Source organism: Eretmochelys imbricata, chromosome 21 (genome assembly GCF_965152235.1).
Source record: "Eretmochelys imbricata isolate rEreImb1 chromosome 21, rEreImb1.hap1, whole genome shotgun sequence".
In the NCBI taxonomy this organism is placed as follows: Eukaryota; Metazoa; Chordata; order Testudines; family Cheloniidae; genus Eretmochelys; species Eretmochelys imbricata.
The window spans coordinates 18569186-18588187 of record NC_135592.1 but is presented as its reverse complement, the minus strand read 5'-3'; the positions used below and the strand labels follow the sequence as shown (position 1 = coordinate 18588187).

General features: G+C 44.9%; 1 protein-coding gene across 1 annotated transcript in view; it reads right to left on the bottom strand.

Annotated features, from left to right (window-relative positions):
* IPO9 (importin 9) overlaps nucleotides 1–19002 on the bottom strand; it is a 167123-nt gene that overhangs the window by 4039 nt on the left and 144082 nt on the right. The window contains exons 21-23 of the mRNA XM_077839190.1: nucleotides 14110–14229; nucleotides 5661–5762; nucleotides 4158–4234 (exon numbers count right to left, since the gene is read on the bottom strand). Coding sequence (XP_077695316.1) covers nucleotides 4158–4234; nucleotides 5661–5762; nucleotides 14110–14229 — 299 coding nt within the window. The remainder of the gene's footprint in view (nucleotides 1–4157; nucleotides 4235–5660; nucleotides 5763–14109; nucleotides 14230–19002) is intronic.

Genomic DNA, 19002 nt, shown 5'->3' with positions numbered 1-19002 from the left:
ATCTGTATAGTATAGGGTAAAAACACTCAGAAGACCAGATTTCATGGTCCATGATGCGTTTTTCATGGCCATGAATTTGGTAGGGCCCTATCCATGAGTTTTCGAAGATAATCGCTGATGGCTCAGATATCTCCTCAATCAGCTCCTTGAGTAATCTAGGATGAATCTCATCAGGCCCTGCCAACTCAAACATAAGAACGACCATACTGGTTCAGACCAAAGGTCCATCTAGCCCAGTATCCAGTCTTCTGACAGTGGCCAATACCAGCTGCTTCAGAGGGAATGAACAGAACAGGTAATCATCAAGTGATCCATTCCCTGTCACACTCTAGCTTCTGGCAAACAGAGGCTAGGGACACCATCCTTGCCCATCCTGACTAATAGCCATTGATGGACCTATCCTCCAAGAATTTATCTAGCTCTTTTTTGAACCCTGTTATAGTCTTGGCCTTCACAACATCCTCTGGCAAAGAGTTCCAAAAATGGACTATACATTGTGTGAAGAAATACTTCCTTTTGTTTGTTTTATATCTGCTGCCTACTACCTTCATTTGGTGACCCCTACTTCTTGTGTTCTGAGGAGTAAACAACACTTTCTCCACACCATTCATGTTTATAGACCTCTATCATATCCCCCCTTAGTTGTCTCTTTTCCAAGCTGAAAAATCCCAGTCTTATTAATCTCTCCTGATATGGAAGCTGTTCCATACCCCTATGCATTTTTGTTGCACTTTTCTATACTTTTTACAATCCAATATATCTTCTTTGAGATGGGGTGACCACATCTGCACGTAGTATTGAAGATGCGGTTGAACCATGGATTTATATATAGGCAATATGATATTTTCTGTCTTGACTTGAAGACATCTAACTTGTCTAAGTAATTTTTAACTTGTTCTTTTCCTATTTTAGCCTCGAATCTTACCTCATTTTCACTGGTGTTTGATTAGATCACTTCTAATCTTCTTGGTGAAAACAAACAAAAAGGGCATGTAACACTTCTGCCATTCTTACATTTTCTGTTATTGTCTTCCCCTTCCCCCGACCCCATTGAGCCTACCCTCACCTTGATCTTCCTCTTGCTTCTCATGTATTTGTGGAACGTTTTCTGTTACCCTTTCTTTCGCTTGCTAGTTTAATCTCATTTTGTACCTTAGCCTTTCTAATTCTGTCCCTACATACTTGTGTTTTTTTATATTCATCCTAAGTAATTTGACCTACTTTTAACTTTTTGAAGAACTGTGAGTTTCAAATCATTGAAGATCTGGTTAAGCCAGGGTGGTCTCTTGCCATACTTCCTATCTTTCCTATGCGGTGGGACAGTTTGCTTTCGTACCCTTAATCTCTCTGAAAAAGTTGTCAATTCTCCCCCATTGTTCTCCCCCTTAGGCTTGCTTCCCATGGGATCTTACCTACCAGCTCCCTAAGTTTGCTAAAGTATTTTTTCTTGAAATCCATTTTCTTTATTCTGCTGTTTTCCCTCCCTCCATTCCTTAGACTCATGAACTCTTACCATTTCATGATCACTTTCACCCAAGCTGCCTTCCACTTTAAAATTCTAAACCAGTTCCTCCCTATTGGTCAAAATCAAATAAAGATCAGCCTCTCCCCTGGTTGCATTCTTCAGCTTCTGAAATAAAATACTGTCTCCAGTGCATTCCAAGAACTTGTTGGATAATCTGTGCCCTGATGTATTATTTTCCCAAGAGATGTCTGGGTAGCTGAAGTCCCTCACCAATACCAAGTCTTGTATTTTGGATGATTTTGTTAGTTGTTTAAAAAAAAAATTCTTCATGCACCTCTTCTCCTTGATAGGTGATCTATAGTAGACCTTTAATATAACATTCCTTTTTATTTTAAAAAACATCTTTTATCCTTACCCATAGACTTCCAACAAGTCTGTCTACTATTTCCACCTCAACCTCAAATGTACTAAAAAGTTTCTCTTGATGACTGGGGGCGGGGGGTAGGGGGTGTGATTCTATGGGTGCCTTTACTGAGCATAAAGCCTTATATCTCTGTTCCTGGTAAACTGGTGGAAACGATAATTAAAAATAGAATAAAACATTTGGAATATCATGCTATTGTAGGGTCTAATCAGCACAGTTTCTGCAAAGGAAGATTGTGCCTCACTAATTTATTAGAATTCTCTAAGCATGTCAATAGATTAATGGATAAAAGAACTAGTTGACAGGAGGAACAGCAATTTGATAATAGAGGACTCTCCTCCAATCCAGAAGACAAAGGTTTAACTAATTCAATGGCTGGAAGTTGAAGCTGGAAAAATTCAGACTAGAAATAAGGCACAAATCTTTAACAGTGAGGGTAATTATCCACTGAAACAACTTACCTAGGGTTGTGGTCAGAGCTTAATTTGTGCCAGGGCTCAGCCATGACACCTCTTCTGTCAGTGGCGTGCAAGGCATGACCTCATATGTACAATGTTTGCAAGGTCACACTGTGCGTGAGCCCAAGGATCTTTTTTTTTTTTAAAACAAAATTAAACACTGGTTGTGGTGGATTCTCCACAGCTAAAAATGTTTTCAAAAAGCCATACTGTAGTTCAAACAGGAATTAATTCAGGGAAGTCCTGTGGCCTGTGTTATACAGGTCAGACTAGATGATCACAGAAGTCCCTTTGTGCTTTAGAATCTATGAATCTGTTCATCTATACTTTGGACAGGTCTTTGAATAGCCTGTTAGGCTTATCAAAGACCTGTCAAAAGTTTAGATAAACAGAGGCAAGATAAGCAAGAGGCAAAGTATTGTCATGAATCAAACACAAAGGTTAATAGCCAAGTGCCTCAAAGTTCCACACTAGGCCCAATGTTTAATATATCAAACTAGAAAGGTGGGTGAGCACAGTGAGCTGGAAGAATTTGCAGATGACAGTTATTTAGGATAATTAAGTCAGAGAAAGCTAAGGACCTACAGAGGCACCTAACCAAGCTTCAGAGTCACAAACTATGCCAGAATTAATGTTGGACATGCAGCCTTCATTCTAGCATTTTTTTTTTTTTTTTTAAACTTGAGCACTTGACTTTGCAAACTTAGCAACACTTTTAACACATGTTTTAAATCCACACTACTGTTTTTTGTTTAGGATTCTGTTACCCTCCAGACTTTTTGCAAGTTAGTTGCCGGCCCTTGGAAACTTGGCAAATTGCCAGTTTAGTACTCTTAATGTAATACCATACCAACCAGCTTTACATTTAATCTATTTGTTCCTCTTCCAAAAACCTTAACCAATTATTGAAACACTCAGAATCCCCTTGCACAGACACTTGGTTCTATATGCTACAAGGTTTAGTCACTCAAATCCAATTTCTATCTTTCACGTAAAAAAACCACATTTCCAAGTCACTGGTCATTCCTGCAGCAGAGATAAGTCATAGAAAGCACCTCTTCTTCCTAGCTTGTTTCTTTGACCGCATCACGCCTCTGAATCTCCCCACTGACTCCCCCTTCTCTGTTGCATCAAATGTAAACTGCTGGTCTTCACTTTCAGGGATTTTATCCTCACCCTCCTTATCTCTCAATTGCAATCAAGCTGTGATTGCTTGCTTCCAGCTGGTTCACGATGCCAGCCTCCACTGCCCACTGGTTAAATTTTCAAACAAATGCCTTGGTGTTTTATTCCAGGCTGCCTTCTCACCTGGGAGACACTCCCCATAAACATCTGCAAAGCTACCTCAGCCTCCTTCAAATCCCTCCTAAAACCTCTCCTTTGCACCGATAACAAAAAAAATTAAGTTATGCTGTTGATGTGCTGAGACCACTGCCCACCATGCTGACCACTGTTTCCTCGTGCTCCCCTATCTGTCTGTATCCATCTGTTGTCTCTGGTCTTATACTGGAAGCTCTTTGGAGAAGGGGGTGTCTTTTGGTTCTGTTTGCACAGCCCCTAGAACAATGGGGTCCTGGGTCCCTGCCTGGTTGCTGTAGTAATACAAATAATAATAGTGATAATATGCATCCTCTGGCACTTCCAGAGCAATTCCAGTAAACTGAATAAAAATACAGAATGTATTCTCCTTTCAGTGCTCAGGGGACTCTGCATTTTGTTACAGACACTATATAAGGAAGTAAAATATAATGAATAATTAGAATAAATAGGCAACAGGTATCGGACCGCAAAACTCATTTTAATACATCACCTGTAGGTCTATTTGATAAAGAGGGTCCTTTAATGCATCTGGATCATCCTCTTCATCATCATCATAGTAATCCTCATCTGGAAACACAAAAGCACAAGTGTTTATAGTGAAGGACAAGCTGGCTACTATTTCAGGATGCATCTCACTAGGCCCCTAACTCCAGGAGATCCACAGATTTTAACAGGGATCAGCAGTGTCATTTTGGATAAAAATTCCATTTAAAAGAAACGAGCAACTTTTTTTTAAATGGGCTGAGGGCAGTGAAGAATGGCAAAATAAGGAGGGGCAGGAGCCTTTAGCCACTCACAGCTGAGACAAGAGTCCAAGTAGCACAATACAGGTGTTTATCATTCCTTTGCTCCAAACTGAGATATCCTTGGCTTACCACCTCAGCACCTGACACAAATACATCCTTTATTAGCTACATTTCATGCATTACAGTCACACAGGAAACACTTCCACTGAATATTGAGACAAATCCCTCTCTCACTGAGACATGGTAATGTTGAAGAAAGTCTTCCTTGGGCTACAAAAGAACCTGGGTAAGTTTCCCTCTCATTAAGGCTACCTAAATGAATTTGTCTTGCCATGTTATCTGCGGCAGAGCCAATGCATCATGATAGAAGCATAGGAGACTGAAATCTGCCAGTGCAGCGAAACAATTCATTTAAGTTGCCTTAGCTGTACTAAGTAAGATTCTCTCTTCAAATTATACACCTACCTCTTCTCCTTAACCCTCCAGATCATATACCCACAGCTCCCTTTCCCTTTAAACACCTATCACTTCAGGATCACACACAACTTCTTCCTACAAGAACACGGAACTTAGTTGGGAAATTTGGGTTCTATTCAGTTCTGACACTGTCATTTTGTGACTTCGGGCAAATATCTTCACCTCTGAGCCTCAGTTTTCCCATCTGTAAACCATATTTATACCCGCCTCATGACAGTGTTGTGAAGCCAAATTAGTACTTGAGACTCACTGAGGCCTGGTCTACACTAGAAAATTAGGTCAGCAAAACTACATTGCTCAGGGATGTGAAAAATCCACACCCGAGTGGCGCAGTTAAGCTGACCAAAGTCCTCGGGTAGACAGCGCTACGTTGATGGAAGAATGCTTTTGTCAACTTAGTTACAGCCTCTTGGGGTGCTAGATTACCTATGTGGATGGGAGAATCCCTTCTGTCAGCATAGATAGTGTCTATGCTGAAGCACTGCAGTGATGCAGCATTGCCGCTGTAGCATTTTAAGTGCAGACAAACCCTGAGCCTCAAAAGGTGCTGTGGTTTGATACCTTCTAGCCTATGAACATACAGTCTCTGTTCCAGGATGTATTTTTTGCTCTTCCCTTTCTCCCACCAAACCAGTGTCTTCCATTCCAGGTTATTTTCCTGCCCTCCATACTATATACTAAGCAGCTGTCAGGAGAAATGTAACTTTCAGAGCTGCATGTTCTTTACCCAATTTGATCTTTTGAACAGTGAATGTAACTGTTCTGCTTACCATATTTGTTTGTGGCAAGAATATCTGATAAAAGTTGTCCAGCTAAACCTTCATCTTCATCCTCTTCATCTTCCCGATCTTCCCACATATCATTGGAGTCATCTGTTGATGAAAAAAAAGCATCTTAAAGCCAAATAGAAAATACCAGTTCAAGATGGATAACCATTAGCCACAGAATATGAAGTCCCTCATTGACCAGTACAGGAGCAGAAATGACTTATGCCCATGAGTACAGCTCAGGGAAGCCAGTGTATTGACATGCTTATATCTTTAAAGTTGATGGATAGGATTATAAATAGGGCCCTACCAAATTCGTGGCCATGAAAAAAGGGTCATGGACCGTGAAATCTGGTCTCCATGCATCAAATCTTGTCTTGTGTGTGCTTTTACCCTATACTTTATGGATTTCACAGGAGAGACCAGTGTACCTCAAATTAGAGGTCTTGACACAAAAGGGAATTGCGGGAGGGTTGCAAGGTTATTTTAGAGGGGTTGCAGTATTGCCACCCTTACTTCTGCCCTGCTGCATTCAAAGCTGGGAGACTGGAGAGCGGTGGCTGCTGACTGAGGGCCCAGCTTTGCAGACAACAGCGCAGAAGTAAGGGTGGCAATACCAGACCATGCCATCCATACCTCTGTGCTGCTGCTGGCGGCGCCTCTGCCTTCAGAGTTGGGATCCTGGCCAGCAGCTGCTTCTCTCCAGCCGCCCAACTCTAAAGGCAGCGCGGCCGCCAGCAGCAGCTCAGAAGTAAGGGTTACAGTACTGCCACCCCTACCATAACCTTGTGACCTCCCCCATGTGATGCTCTGTGCCTCGGGGGGGAACACTCTGCACCCCCATGTTCATCCTTATAATAGGACTGTGTGCTATCCAATGCAAAGTTTGTCACGCCGGGTGTCTTCAGAAGGCTCAGGACGCACAGAGCATTGTTGCAAAGAGTCCTCTGGCACCTTATAGACTAACAGACGTATTGGAGCATAAGCTTTCCCACTTTGTCGGATGCATGTTGTTACAGTAATGTTACAGGTTGTAATTTCATGTATATCGTTATGAGGCTGAAAATGTGTCCTCATGGCTTAAAACAAGCCCAGGCAAAACCCTCCAGGAGCAGAGGCCCAGGCATTTTGATTTTATTTCATTTGACCAAATCTGACTTCTTGTGCTTTGACTTATAATCACTTAAAAGCTATCTTTTGTAGTTAATAAATCTGTTTATTCTACCTGAGGCAGTACGTTTGGTTTGAAGCATGTCAGAGACTCCCCTTGGGATAACAAGCCTGGTACATATCAATTTCTTTGTTAAATTGACAAAGTCATATAAGCGTGCAGCTTCCAGCGGGCATAACTGGAAACTGCAAGATGGAGGTTCCTAGGGTTGTGATACTGGCTAGTGTCATTCGGTTGCACAACCCAAGCAGCAGCTGGCTAAAAGTACTCACTCATGTAGCTGAGGTCAGCTTTACATGCTAGAGGCTGTGCGTGAACAGCCCAGGAGTGGGGGTTCTCACAGCAGAGCAGAGTAAGGGTATGTCTACACTACGGAATAAGGTCGAATTTATAGAAGTCGGTTTTTTAGAAATCGGTTTTATATATTGGAGTGTGTGTGTCCCCACAGAAAATGCTCTAAGGGCATTAAGTGCATTAACTCGGCGGAGTGCTTCCACAGTACCGAGGCTAGAGTCGACTTCCGGAGCGCTGCACTGTGGATAGCTATCCCACAGTTCCCACAGTCTCCGCTGCCCACTGGAATTCTGGGTTGAGATCTCAATGCCTGATGGGGCTAAAACATTGTCGCGGGTGGTTCTGGGTACATATCGTCAGGCCCCCCTTCCTTCCCTCCCTCTGTGAAAGCAAGGGCAGACAATCGTTTCGCGCCTTTTTTCCTGAGTTACCTGTGCAGACGCCATACCACGGCAAGCATGGGGCCCGTTCAGGTAACCATCACCGTATGTCTCCTGGGTGCTGGCAGATGCGGTACGGCATTGCTACACAGTAGCAGCAACCCATTGCCTTCTGGCAGCAGACGGTGCAGTACGACTGGTAGCCGTCCTCGTCGTGTCCGAGGTGCTCCTGGCCACGTCGGCTGGGAGCGCCTGGGCAGACATGGGCGCAGGGACTAAATTTGGAGTGACTTGACCCGGTCATTCTCTTTAGTCCTGCAGTCAGTCCTATTGAACCGTCTTATGGTGAGCAGGCAGGCGATACGGATTGCTAGCAGTTGTACTGTACCATCTTCTGCCGGGCAGGCAAGAGATGAGGATGGCTAGCAGTCGTACTGTACCATCTTCTGCCGAGCAGCCATGAAATGTGGATGGCATGCAGTCCCTCTGCACCGTCTGCTGCCAGCCAAAGATGTAAAAGATAGATGGAGTGGATCAAAACAAGGAATAGACCAGATTTGTTTTGTACTCATTTGCCTCCTCCCCCGTCTAGGGGACTCATTCCTCTAGGTCACACTGCAGTCACTCACAGAGAAGGTGCAGCGAGGTAAATCTAGCCATGTATCAATCAGAGGCCAGGCTAACCTCCTTGTTCCAATAAGAACAATAACTTAGGTGCACCATTTCTTATTGGAACCCTCCGTGAAGTCCTGCCTGAAATACTCCTTGATGTAAAGCCAACCCCTTTGTTGATTTTAGCTCCCTGAAGCCAACCCTGTAAGCCGTGTCGTCAGTCGCCCCTCCCTCCGTCAGAGCAACGGCAGACAATCGTTCTGCGCCTTTTTTCTGTGCGGACGCCATACCAAGGCAAGCATGGAGGCCGCTCAGCTCACTTTGGCAATTAGGAGCACATTCCACACCACACGCATTATCCAGCACTAAATGCAGCACCAGAACCTGGCAAAGCGATACCGCGCGAGGAGGCGACGTCAGCACGGTCACGTGAGTGATCAGGACATGGACACAGATTTCTCTGAAAGCATGGGCCCTGCCAATGCATGCATCATGGTGCTAATGGGGCAGGTTCATGCTGTGGAACGCCGATTCTGGGCTCAGGAAACAAGCACAGACTGGTGGGACCGCATAGTGTTGCAGGTCTGGGACGATTCCCAGTGGCTGCGAAACTTTCTCATGCGTAAGGGCACTTTCATGGAACTTTGTGACTTGCTTTCCCCTGCCCTGAGGCGCATGAATACCAAGATGAGAGCAGCCCTCACAGTTGAGAAGCGAGTGGCGATAGCCCTGTGGAAGCTTGCAACGCCAGACAGCTACCCATCAGTTGGGAATCAATTTGGAGTGGGCAAATCTACTGTTGGGGCTGCTGTGAGGCAAGTAGCCCACACAATCAAAGATCTGCTGATATCAAAGGTCGTGACCCTGGGAAATGTGCAGGTCATAGTGGATGGCTTTGCTGCAATGGGATTCCCTAACTGTGGTGGGGCCATAGACGGAACCCATATCCCTATCTTGGCACCGGAGCACCAAGCCGCCGAGTACATAAACCGCAAGGGGTACTTTTCAATAGTGCTGCAAGCTCTGGTGGATCACAAGGGACGTTTCACCAACATCAACGTGGGATGGCCAGGAAAGGTACATGACGCTCGCATCTTCAGGAACTCTGGTCTGTTTCAAAAGCTGCAGGAAGGGACTTTCTTCCCAGACCAGAAAATAACTGTTGGGGATGTTGAAATGCCTATATGTATCCTTGGGGACCCAGCCTACCCCTTAATGCCATGGCTCATGAAGCCATACACAGGCAGCCTGGACAGTAGTCAGGAGCTGTTCAACTACAGGCTGAGCAAGTGCAGAATGGTGGTAGAATGTGCATTTGGACGTTTAAAGGCGCGCTGGCGCAGTTTACTGACTCGCTTAGACCTCAGCGAAACCAATATTCCCACAACATCTGTGAGAGTAAGGGGGAGATGTTTATGGCGGGGTGGGAGGTTGAGGCAAATCGCCTGGCTGCTGGTTACGCGCAGCCAGACACCAGGGCGGTTAGAAGAGCACAGGAGGGCACGGTACGCATCAGAGAAGCTTTGAAAACCAGTTTCATGACTGGCCAGGCTACGGTGTGAAAGTTCTCTTTGTTTCTCCTTGATGAAACCCCCCGCCCCTTGGTTCACTCTACTTCCCTGTAAGCTAACCACCCTCCCCTCCTCCCTTCGATCACTGCTTGAAGAGGCAATAAAGTCATTGTTGCTTCACATTCATGCATTCTTTATTCATTCATCACACAAATAGGGGGATGACTACCAAGGTAACCCAGGAGGGGTGGTGGAGGAGGGAAGGAAAATGCCACATAGCACTTTAAAAGTTTACAACTTTAAAATTCATTGAATGCCAGCCTTCTTTTGTTTGGGCAATCCTCTGTGGCGGAGTAGCTGGTTGGCCGGTGGCCCCCACACCGCGTTCTTGGGCATCTGGGTGTGGAGGCTATGGAACTTGGGGAGGAGGGCGGTTGGTTACACAGGGGCTGTAGTGGCAGTCTGTGCTCCAGCTGCCTTTGCTGCAGCTCAATCATACACTGGAGCATACTGGTTTGGTCCTCCAGCAGCCTCAGCATTGAATCCTGCCTCCTCTCATCACGCTGCCGCCACATTTGAGCTTCAGCCCTCTCTTCAGCCCGCCACTTACTCTCTTCAGCCCGCCACCTCTCCTCCCGGTCATTTTGTGCTTTCCTGCACTCTGACATTATTTGCCTCCACGCATTCATCTGTGCTCTGTCAGTGTGGGAGGACAGCATGAGCTCGGAGAACATTTCATCTCGAGTGCGTTTTTTTTTCTTTCTAAGCTTCACTAGCCTCTGGGAAGGAGAAGATCCTGTGATCACTGAAACACATGCAGCTGGTGGAGAAAAAAAGGGACAGCGGTATTTAAAAAGACATTTTATAAAACAGTGGCTACACTCTTTCAGGGTATACCTTGCTGTTAACATTACATACATAGCACATGTGCTTTCGTTACAAGGTCGCATTTTGCCTCCCCCCACCAAGTGGCTACCCCCTCAACACTCCCCCCTCCCTGTGGCTAACAGCGGGGAACATTTCTGTTTAGCCACAGGCAAACAGCCCAGCAGGAATGGGCTCCTCTGAGTGTCCCCTGAAGAAAAGCACTCTATTTCAACCAGGTGACCATGAATTATATCTCACTCTCCTGAGGATAACACAGAGAGATAAAGAATGGATGTTGTTTGAACGCCAGCATACACACACTGCTTTGCTTTGTTGTACAATGATTCCCGAGTACGTGTTACTGGCCTGGAGTGGTAAAGTGTCCTACCATGAAGGACGCAATAAGGCTGCCCTCCCCAGAAACCTTTTGCAAAGGCTTTGGGAGTACATCCAGGAGAGCCACAATGCCAGGGCAAAGTAATCGTTTCACATGCTTGCTTTTAAACCATGTATAGTATTTTAAAAGGTACACTCACCGGAGGTCCCTTCTCCGCCTGCTGGGTCCAGGAGGCAGCCTTGGGTGGGTTCGGGGGGTACTGGCTCCAGGTCCAGGGTGAGAAACAGTTCCTGGCTGTCGGGAAAACCAGTTTCTCCGCTTGCTTGCTGTGAGCTATCTACAACCTCATCATCATCATCTTCGTCGTCCCCAAAACCTGCTTCTGTATTGCCTCCATCTCCATTGAAGGAGTCAAACAACACGGCTGGGTAGTGGTGGCTGAACCCCCTAAAATGGCATGCAACTCATCATAGAAGCGGCATGTTTGGGGCTCTGACCCGGAGCGGCCGTTCGCCTCTCTGGTTTTCTGGTAGGCTTGCCTCAGCTCCTTCAGTTTCACGCGGCACTGCTTCGGGTCCCTGTTATGGCCTCTGTCCTTCATGCCCTGGGAGATTTTGACAAAGGTTTTGGCATTTCGAAAACTGGAACGGAGTTCTGATAGCACGGATTCCTCTCCCCATACAGCGATCAGATTCCGTACCTCCCGTTCGGTCCATGCTGGAGCTCTTTTGCGATTCTGGGACTCCATCATGGTCACCTGCAGCTTGCCACGCTGGCCAAACAGGAAATGAGATTCAAAAGTTCGCGGTTCTTTTCTGTCTACCTGGCCAGTGCATCTGAGTTGAGAGTGCTGTCCAGAGCAGTCACAATGGAGCACTCTGGGATAGCTCCCGGAGGCCAATACCGTCGAATTGTGTCCACAGTACCCCAAATTCGAGCCGGCAAGGACGATTTAAGCGCTAATCCACTTGTCAGGGGTGGAGTAAGGAAATCGATTTTAAGAGCCCTTTAAGTCGAATATAGGGCTTCATCGTGTGGACGGGTGCAGGTTTACATCGATTTAATGCTGCTAAATTCGACCTAAAGTCCTAGTGTAGACCAGGACTAAGGCTAGCTCCCAGAGTCAATGATTGGCATGACCTAGCAGATCTCAGGTCCAGATAACACCAGGGGAACATCAGACACCCCCACCCGCACCCCCTCCAAACTCCTTTTTGGGTCAAGACCCCTAGAATTACAATAGTGTGAAATTTCACCTTTAAATAGCTGAAATCATTAAATTTATGATTTTTAAATCCTATGACCGTGAAATTGACCAAAACAGACTATGAATTTGGTACGGCCCTAATTATAAATATAAACTCCTGCCAGAAAGTCAGACCAGTGTCAGGATAGGGAGTTTAACACCCAACAAAGACAAGGGTTACAACAGAAGTGCTAATGGTCTATTACCCCCAAGAAGGGGCAGTTATAATCAAGAGACAGCATTGTACTGTCTATGGTCAGAGCACTGGACTGCATGAAACTGGCCAAGGGGCAGGTACAATGAAATGGTGCCAAACCAGGGTGGAGACAGACTTGTTCACAAACAATCAGGAAAGCAGAATTCCTCAGGACGCCCAGCAGTGAGGAGGCAGCGACTCCCCCTGGCAGCAGCACTCTCGTGTCTCTGCAGCCCAGGGAGGGAGGAAGCCGCAGGGTGGCTAGCTGCTAGTTGACCTCCTCCTCTCCCCACCCCTATAGCTGCTGCGTCTCCTTCCCTGCTGCTGGAGTCCCACCACTGCTACTTGCTTTGCAGACTGCCCATGCAGGTGAGTGGCGGCAGAGGACTCCAGCAGCCAGGAAGGAGAAGCAGCAGCTGTAGGGGTGGGGAGAGGAGCAGCTCAGCCAGTAGCCAGCCGCTCTGTTGCTTCCTCCCTCCCCAGGTTGCAGGGACACACAGATTATGAGGGGGGCGTACCCTTGCTTGTCTCCCCCTTGTGCACACCTCTGGTCCCTAGGCATTCCCAGTTAGGTTGGCCCCTAGAATTAGTGTCTTCAAATCTGAGGTGCAATCCTCTGAATTGAGGAAATGTGAGAATGCCTCTTTTCCTGTTTCTTTCTAGGCTGGTCCTGTTCAGGGGTCCTCCTTCCTGTTCCACTTCTACTTTCCTTGGTATGAGGAGCAGCAGACAGAAGCAGAAACACAGGACTGGAATAATACCCATCAGGAGCATTCAGCACCCATTTGGTACCTTGGTCTTATGTGCTGGCACCCAGGGAAAAAGGTCAGAACCAGTGTCTTAATGCCATTCTAAGATGGATTCTCAAGGTCCAGGCACTGACACCAAGGGTTCTTTGGAAACCAACATTGGGGAAGCCCCGAGTCACCTGTTTTGGTGCCAATGGACATGCACACTTTTCCATGGTAATGAGCTGTGTCAATTAACTCCCACTCTGAGACAGATTAGAGCTGAACATGGTTTTGGGAACCAGTATCTGGTCCAAAGGTTCCCCCCACTCCAGGGGATCAGACTTAGGGGCAGGAAATGGGCCAGTAACAGACTTTAATGCCAGAAGGGACCTCTTAGGATAATCTAATCTGAACTCCTAAATAACACAGGCCAGAGAAATTCATCTGGTCATTTCTGCATCCAGCAAATACCTTCTGGCTGAGCAAGAGCTCAATAATTTTGGGTGACCCATGCAAATTTGGCCACCTCACTACTCACCCCCTTTTCTAGATCTTTATTAAAAATGAGTCTCAGCACAGAACCTTGAGGCCTGCTGCTGTTCACCTTGTGCCATGATGAGAGCTGACCATGTATTAGATCAACCACAATACTTTGCGCCTCGCCCTATAACTACTTAGTTTCTTTAGCAACCTTGTCAGATGGACCTTGTCAATGGGCTTTTTGAAAGTTTAGATTATGTCAAAGCAGTTCCTCCTTTATCCCCTACTTTGACACATTTAAAGAATTCTAACAGAGTAGTGCAGCAGAACTTTCTTTTGGAGAAACTGTGCGGGTTAGATCTTATTCTGTAATCTTCCAGATCAGTTATTCTATTTTCAAAGATCATTTTGACCAGTTTACCAGGAACATGTGTGAAGCTGACTGATCTGTAATTTAACGAATCACCCTAGAGCTCTTTTTCAATATAGATACAATATTTACTACCTTCCAATTCTCTAGTATAGTATAGTAGCTGGTTTTAATGAGATTGCACATTTTTGCTAGCAGCTCAGCTGCTCCATTCATTCTTCATCATCTGAAAGGAAAAAGCCACCCCTGTTTGGTACCTTGATTCCAGTCTGCAGCTGTCTGGCGCGATGCATTTGCTTCCATTGCGTTAGAAAGTTCATTTATTATTAATTTTAAGATTTTTACTAACAACGGAATGTTTGTCCAGCGTTCAGGATCTGTAAGACCAGAGGAAGGAATACATAAATAACCTTGCCTTTTAACAAACTAAATAAGAATCTTCAAAGCAAGTAAAACAATCCTGTTTCAATACAGGCTGGAAAGGTTCACTGAACAGGACTACACTTTTACATGAAAACGTTCTTCTCAGAGAGCTGCATTTAACTACCACCATCGAGCAGATATTCTGGCACCATTGAACATATATATAAACAAGGCAAGTGTCAAATCCTCTGAACTAAGCAAACACTGAGGTGTAATTGTACATTATGTGAGTTAAGCAAGGACAATCTGAAACTTCAACTAGTCAATTAGCAACCACACTGGGACTTTAAGGGTCCAAGACAAAACTAAAGATGATCATTGTTCATTAAATGACTGACAGGCGAAAGATTGACGCAGTAGGTTAAAGCTATTAGCCTTTCCAACTTCATTTTTTTCTTTCCCTGTGGGCATTACTGGTGGCAAACAGTTCTCATGTTGCTCATATGTTCACTCTTTTATATAATCTCAGGTTGTGAACTCAAAAGACATATCAAACGGTCCTTGAAACAGGTTTCTTAAAGGCCACAAGAACTGTGTTCAACATTTATTTTAAAGTGTAAATATTGCCTTGGTGGGAACTATGGCCTAGAAGCCAGGTTATGGAATACAGAGCCTTCCAGATCTAAATTACTAGTTCAAATCCAGTCCAGATCAAATCACCAAAGTAATGAATTATTTGTATTGCAGTAATGCTTAGGGGCCCCAATCATGGATCAGGGCACCTGTGCAATAGGGACTGTACAGACACAACAAAAGTAGTAACTACAGTAACTCCACGCTTAACGTTGTAGTTATGTTCCTGAAAAATGCTACTTTAAGTAAAACAATGTTAAGCGAATCCAATTTCCCCATAAGAATTAATGTAAATGGGGGGGGGGGTTAGGTTCGGGGACATTTTTTTTTTTTTTTTGCCAAAGACTATATTTTTTATATATACATATACACACACACACATATATACACAGTATAAGTTTTACACAAACAATTTAATACTGTACACAGCAATGATGATGATTGTGAAGCTTGGTTGAGGTGGTGAAGTCAGAGGTTGGAAGAGGGTGGGATTCTTCCCAGGGAACGCCTTGCTGCTAAATGATGAACTAGCACTCAGCTGAGCCCTCTAGGGTTAAACACGTTGTTAATGTAACCTCATACTCTACAAGGCAGCACGAATGGAGGGAGTGGAGACAGCATGGCAGAGACACACCGTGTGAGTGTGAGACATGTATTGCCCCTTTAAGTACGCGGTCCCCACTCTAAGTACACTGCCTTTTTAAGTAGATCAACAAGTTGAGACCGCAGCTGCTGCAAGCTCCCTCAGTTCTGAGCCCTGTCATGTCCCCCCCCACCCCCGCTCTGTGGAGATGGGGTAAAGGAAGCGGGGGGGGGGAAGAAAAGGGGGACAACCTGACATTACCTCCCATTCCCCCCCACCCTCCTGCACAGCAAGCAGGAGGCTCCCAGGAGCAGCTCCAAGGCAGTGGGGGGAGGGACAGCTGAACTGTCCAGCAACTGATAGCCTGTTGGGCAGCTGCCGCACAGGGAACTTAGGGGAACGGGAAGCTGATGGGGGGGGGAGGGCTGCTGGCCCACCCTGGTTCCAAGCCCCCACCAGCTCCAATGGGCTGCTCTTCCTGCAAGCAGTGGACAAAGCAGGCAGCTGCCAAACTACGTTATAAGTGAGCATTGCACAACTTTAAACGAGCATGTTCTCTAATTGATCAGCAACGTAACAACGAAACAACGTTAACTGGGACGACTTTGAGTGAGGAGTTACTGTATTCCAAAAGCTTAACAATCTAAAGCTTAAAACAAGCTTACTATTGGAATTGCATTGCACTGGAGTAGTATCCATATTACTATTGGAAGACTGTTTGACAGTCTATGTAGAATGTCGTACAAGTCCCCTCTTCACAAATAAGGACAAAAACAATATCCTACTTCTAAATGCAGTACATAAAGTCAGGGCTGAGCTGCGCTGGCAGGGCAGTGTGTAAGAAGCTTGCACTGCAGCTGCCCGTACAATACCTACAATACAATACAATACAAGAGGACTTCAGTCCTCTTTCACCAATATTAAAATGTTTATTTGTCATCACAATTACTGACTAAATTTTATTAAGCTAAGATTTTCTAAAGAGACTAGTGATTTTGGGAACCCGACTTGACACACCTCAAGGGGACAAGCAGTCAGCACTTCTGAACATCGGACTCCTACAATACATCTCCAGTGGGGCAGCCACAAACTGAGGCACCCAAAGTCACTAGACGCTTTTGAAAATTCTTGTTTTGTTTCTGAAGTTGATGAAGCACCTGGAGGACAAAATCTTGTATCAACCAAATCTGAATTTCAACTCCATTATCTGCCTAACACCAGTAAAAAGTGTAAGGGCAAATACTGAAGAGTTGTAACTAATGATGGAACAAATGCATCTCAGTTCTCCATCTGTAAAATGGAGATAAAAGGGTAGGGCAGTGGAAGTAATATTATATTCTCTGTTTACATTGTAAGCTATTTGAGGCAGGTGCTGACTCTTCCTATGTGTTTGCACAACTGGGCTCCAATCTCAGTTGGGGTCTCAGGTGCTACTGGTAATATAAATGTGTAGCCTATTGCTTCATCTGAATGCTCTTCAGGACATTAGTTTCAAATTAATAAACCTCAAATACAACAAACTGAGCAGGACCAAAGTTACATCAAAATTTAACAATTGTGCACATTCAATTCTTACATGCCCACCTCCCTCTTCATGGTTATGCAACATTGATGCATGAAACAAAAACACTGAAGGCAAAAAAAAAAAAAAAGATAGAGGAAGAACCCAAAATACTTACTAATTCTGTATCAGGCCCAAAAAATCAAAAAAACTGGGAAAAAGTATAAGTAATAAGCATATTTTCAAGAGTTCTGTTTGATTGTTAGATAATTCAAAAAAAGGGAGTTCTATTTGGATTAAATATTGGAATAAAGTTTCTGATTTGGATTGTAAAGTGAATAAAATTGAAAGCTTCAAAGAATAACGAGTCAGGATCTCACTTAGAGAACAGGGTCTAATGAACATTTGTCACAGTAACTTAGACACAGCAATGCTGAGAAATTGCTTTAGCTTGGCAGTCTAGAACGATGCTAAGGATCAGCGTTTGGATCCCAAACCCAATCTTCAATTTAGGGACTGAATCCTACTATTACTAAAAACCAATTAGGGTTTTGCTACTGACTTCCATGGGAGCAGGAGCTGGCATCATCACATCATTCAAATGAGTACCTGGCCAACACATAGCACAGCACAGTCACCCTGGAGCGGTAACCCTTAGTCACTAAAACACAGGGGCAGAAACTCTACAAAAATCAACGTTACTTTACCAAACAAACGTTCAAAAAATTCCTTTCCTTTCCTGTAGCTGAAGCCAGCACTATTCTCATCTCAATCCAATGCTACTTATTTATTATGCACCGATGTTGATGCCGGTTGCCCAATGTCTCAATCAGAGTTATACTGTGGGGCTAGCACAGTGACTAGCAGACAGAGGGGGAGTCCCACAAGAACTTTCTAAAAGTACCTTTGAGTGAGGGGAGAAGGTACAATAAAACTAGTACACTTGGAGTTAAATATTAAGTTTTAGTGCCCCAGATGAGACAACTCAGCGTGACAGCCCTAGTGAGACTGAATAAATGCATGTTACATACAGATGGTAAACTACTATCTCATCTCCTCTCTAAGAAACCAAGATCTTGTGAAACAAAGAAGTGGTGGCAGTTATTCTCTGTGATGAAGTGTTTATGCAGACAATGTTCCTGTAGCTTTTTTCGGTGAGGAGACAGCAAGTGTGTTGCAACTGCTGCTTACATCCTGTATTCCCCAGTGCAGCTCCACATGTTACTTTCTAAGATCTCAATCCTGTCACCTGTGAGCAGATCCTTCGGCCCAAAACAATAAGGTGCAGGACTGGCATCTTTGATAGAGAGCTCTGTAGGGCAGGGAACATTTTGTCATGGGTGTGTAATGCCTCCCTCAACTGAGGGGCCACTAGGGGTCACTACGGCCTACCACAATAGAATTACTATTACAGATCTCTGCAAAGGAAACACACCAAAAAGCCTAGATTAGTGGTTCTTAGCCCGCAGGGCCAAATTAGCACACAGCTGCAGCCCATGTGACATCCGCAGGGCCACAGAGGTAGTACATATATTGTGTGGATGCAGCCCACATAACACAACACAGAGAGCTGCATATGCAGCCCACACTGGTAAATAGTCTAGGCCGGTGGGTTCCCAACCTATCAGGAGAAACACTTATTTTAAATTAAATGTAATGCTGATTAAGGATGCTGGGCTTAACGCACTAGAGACTGAAGTCCTTCAGGGAGAGCATGACCATAGTGCAAGTTTCTACTAAGCTGCCCCCCAATCCCATGAGCCATGCCCCTGGTGTAAAGTATACTCTACCACCTAGTGGTGGTAACTTCAGACTCACTGGGCAAGTCAGTCCTTCATTTCCTCTACTGTGATTACCAATATTGTCCACTGAAAGCTCATTTCACAGAGTTAAATACCAAGCATCCCGATGGTATCAATTTTAGGTCCTTCAGCTAGGAATGAATTTGATCTACTGACATAGCAGTTGAAGGGCTCCACACCTCATGAGCCTTCTAATTTCCCCTAATCTTAAATTAGAAGTGTAAGAGCAATGCTCCCAAACCCAAACAAGAATTTGGTAAGCAATTAA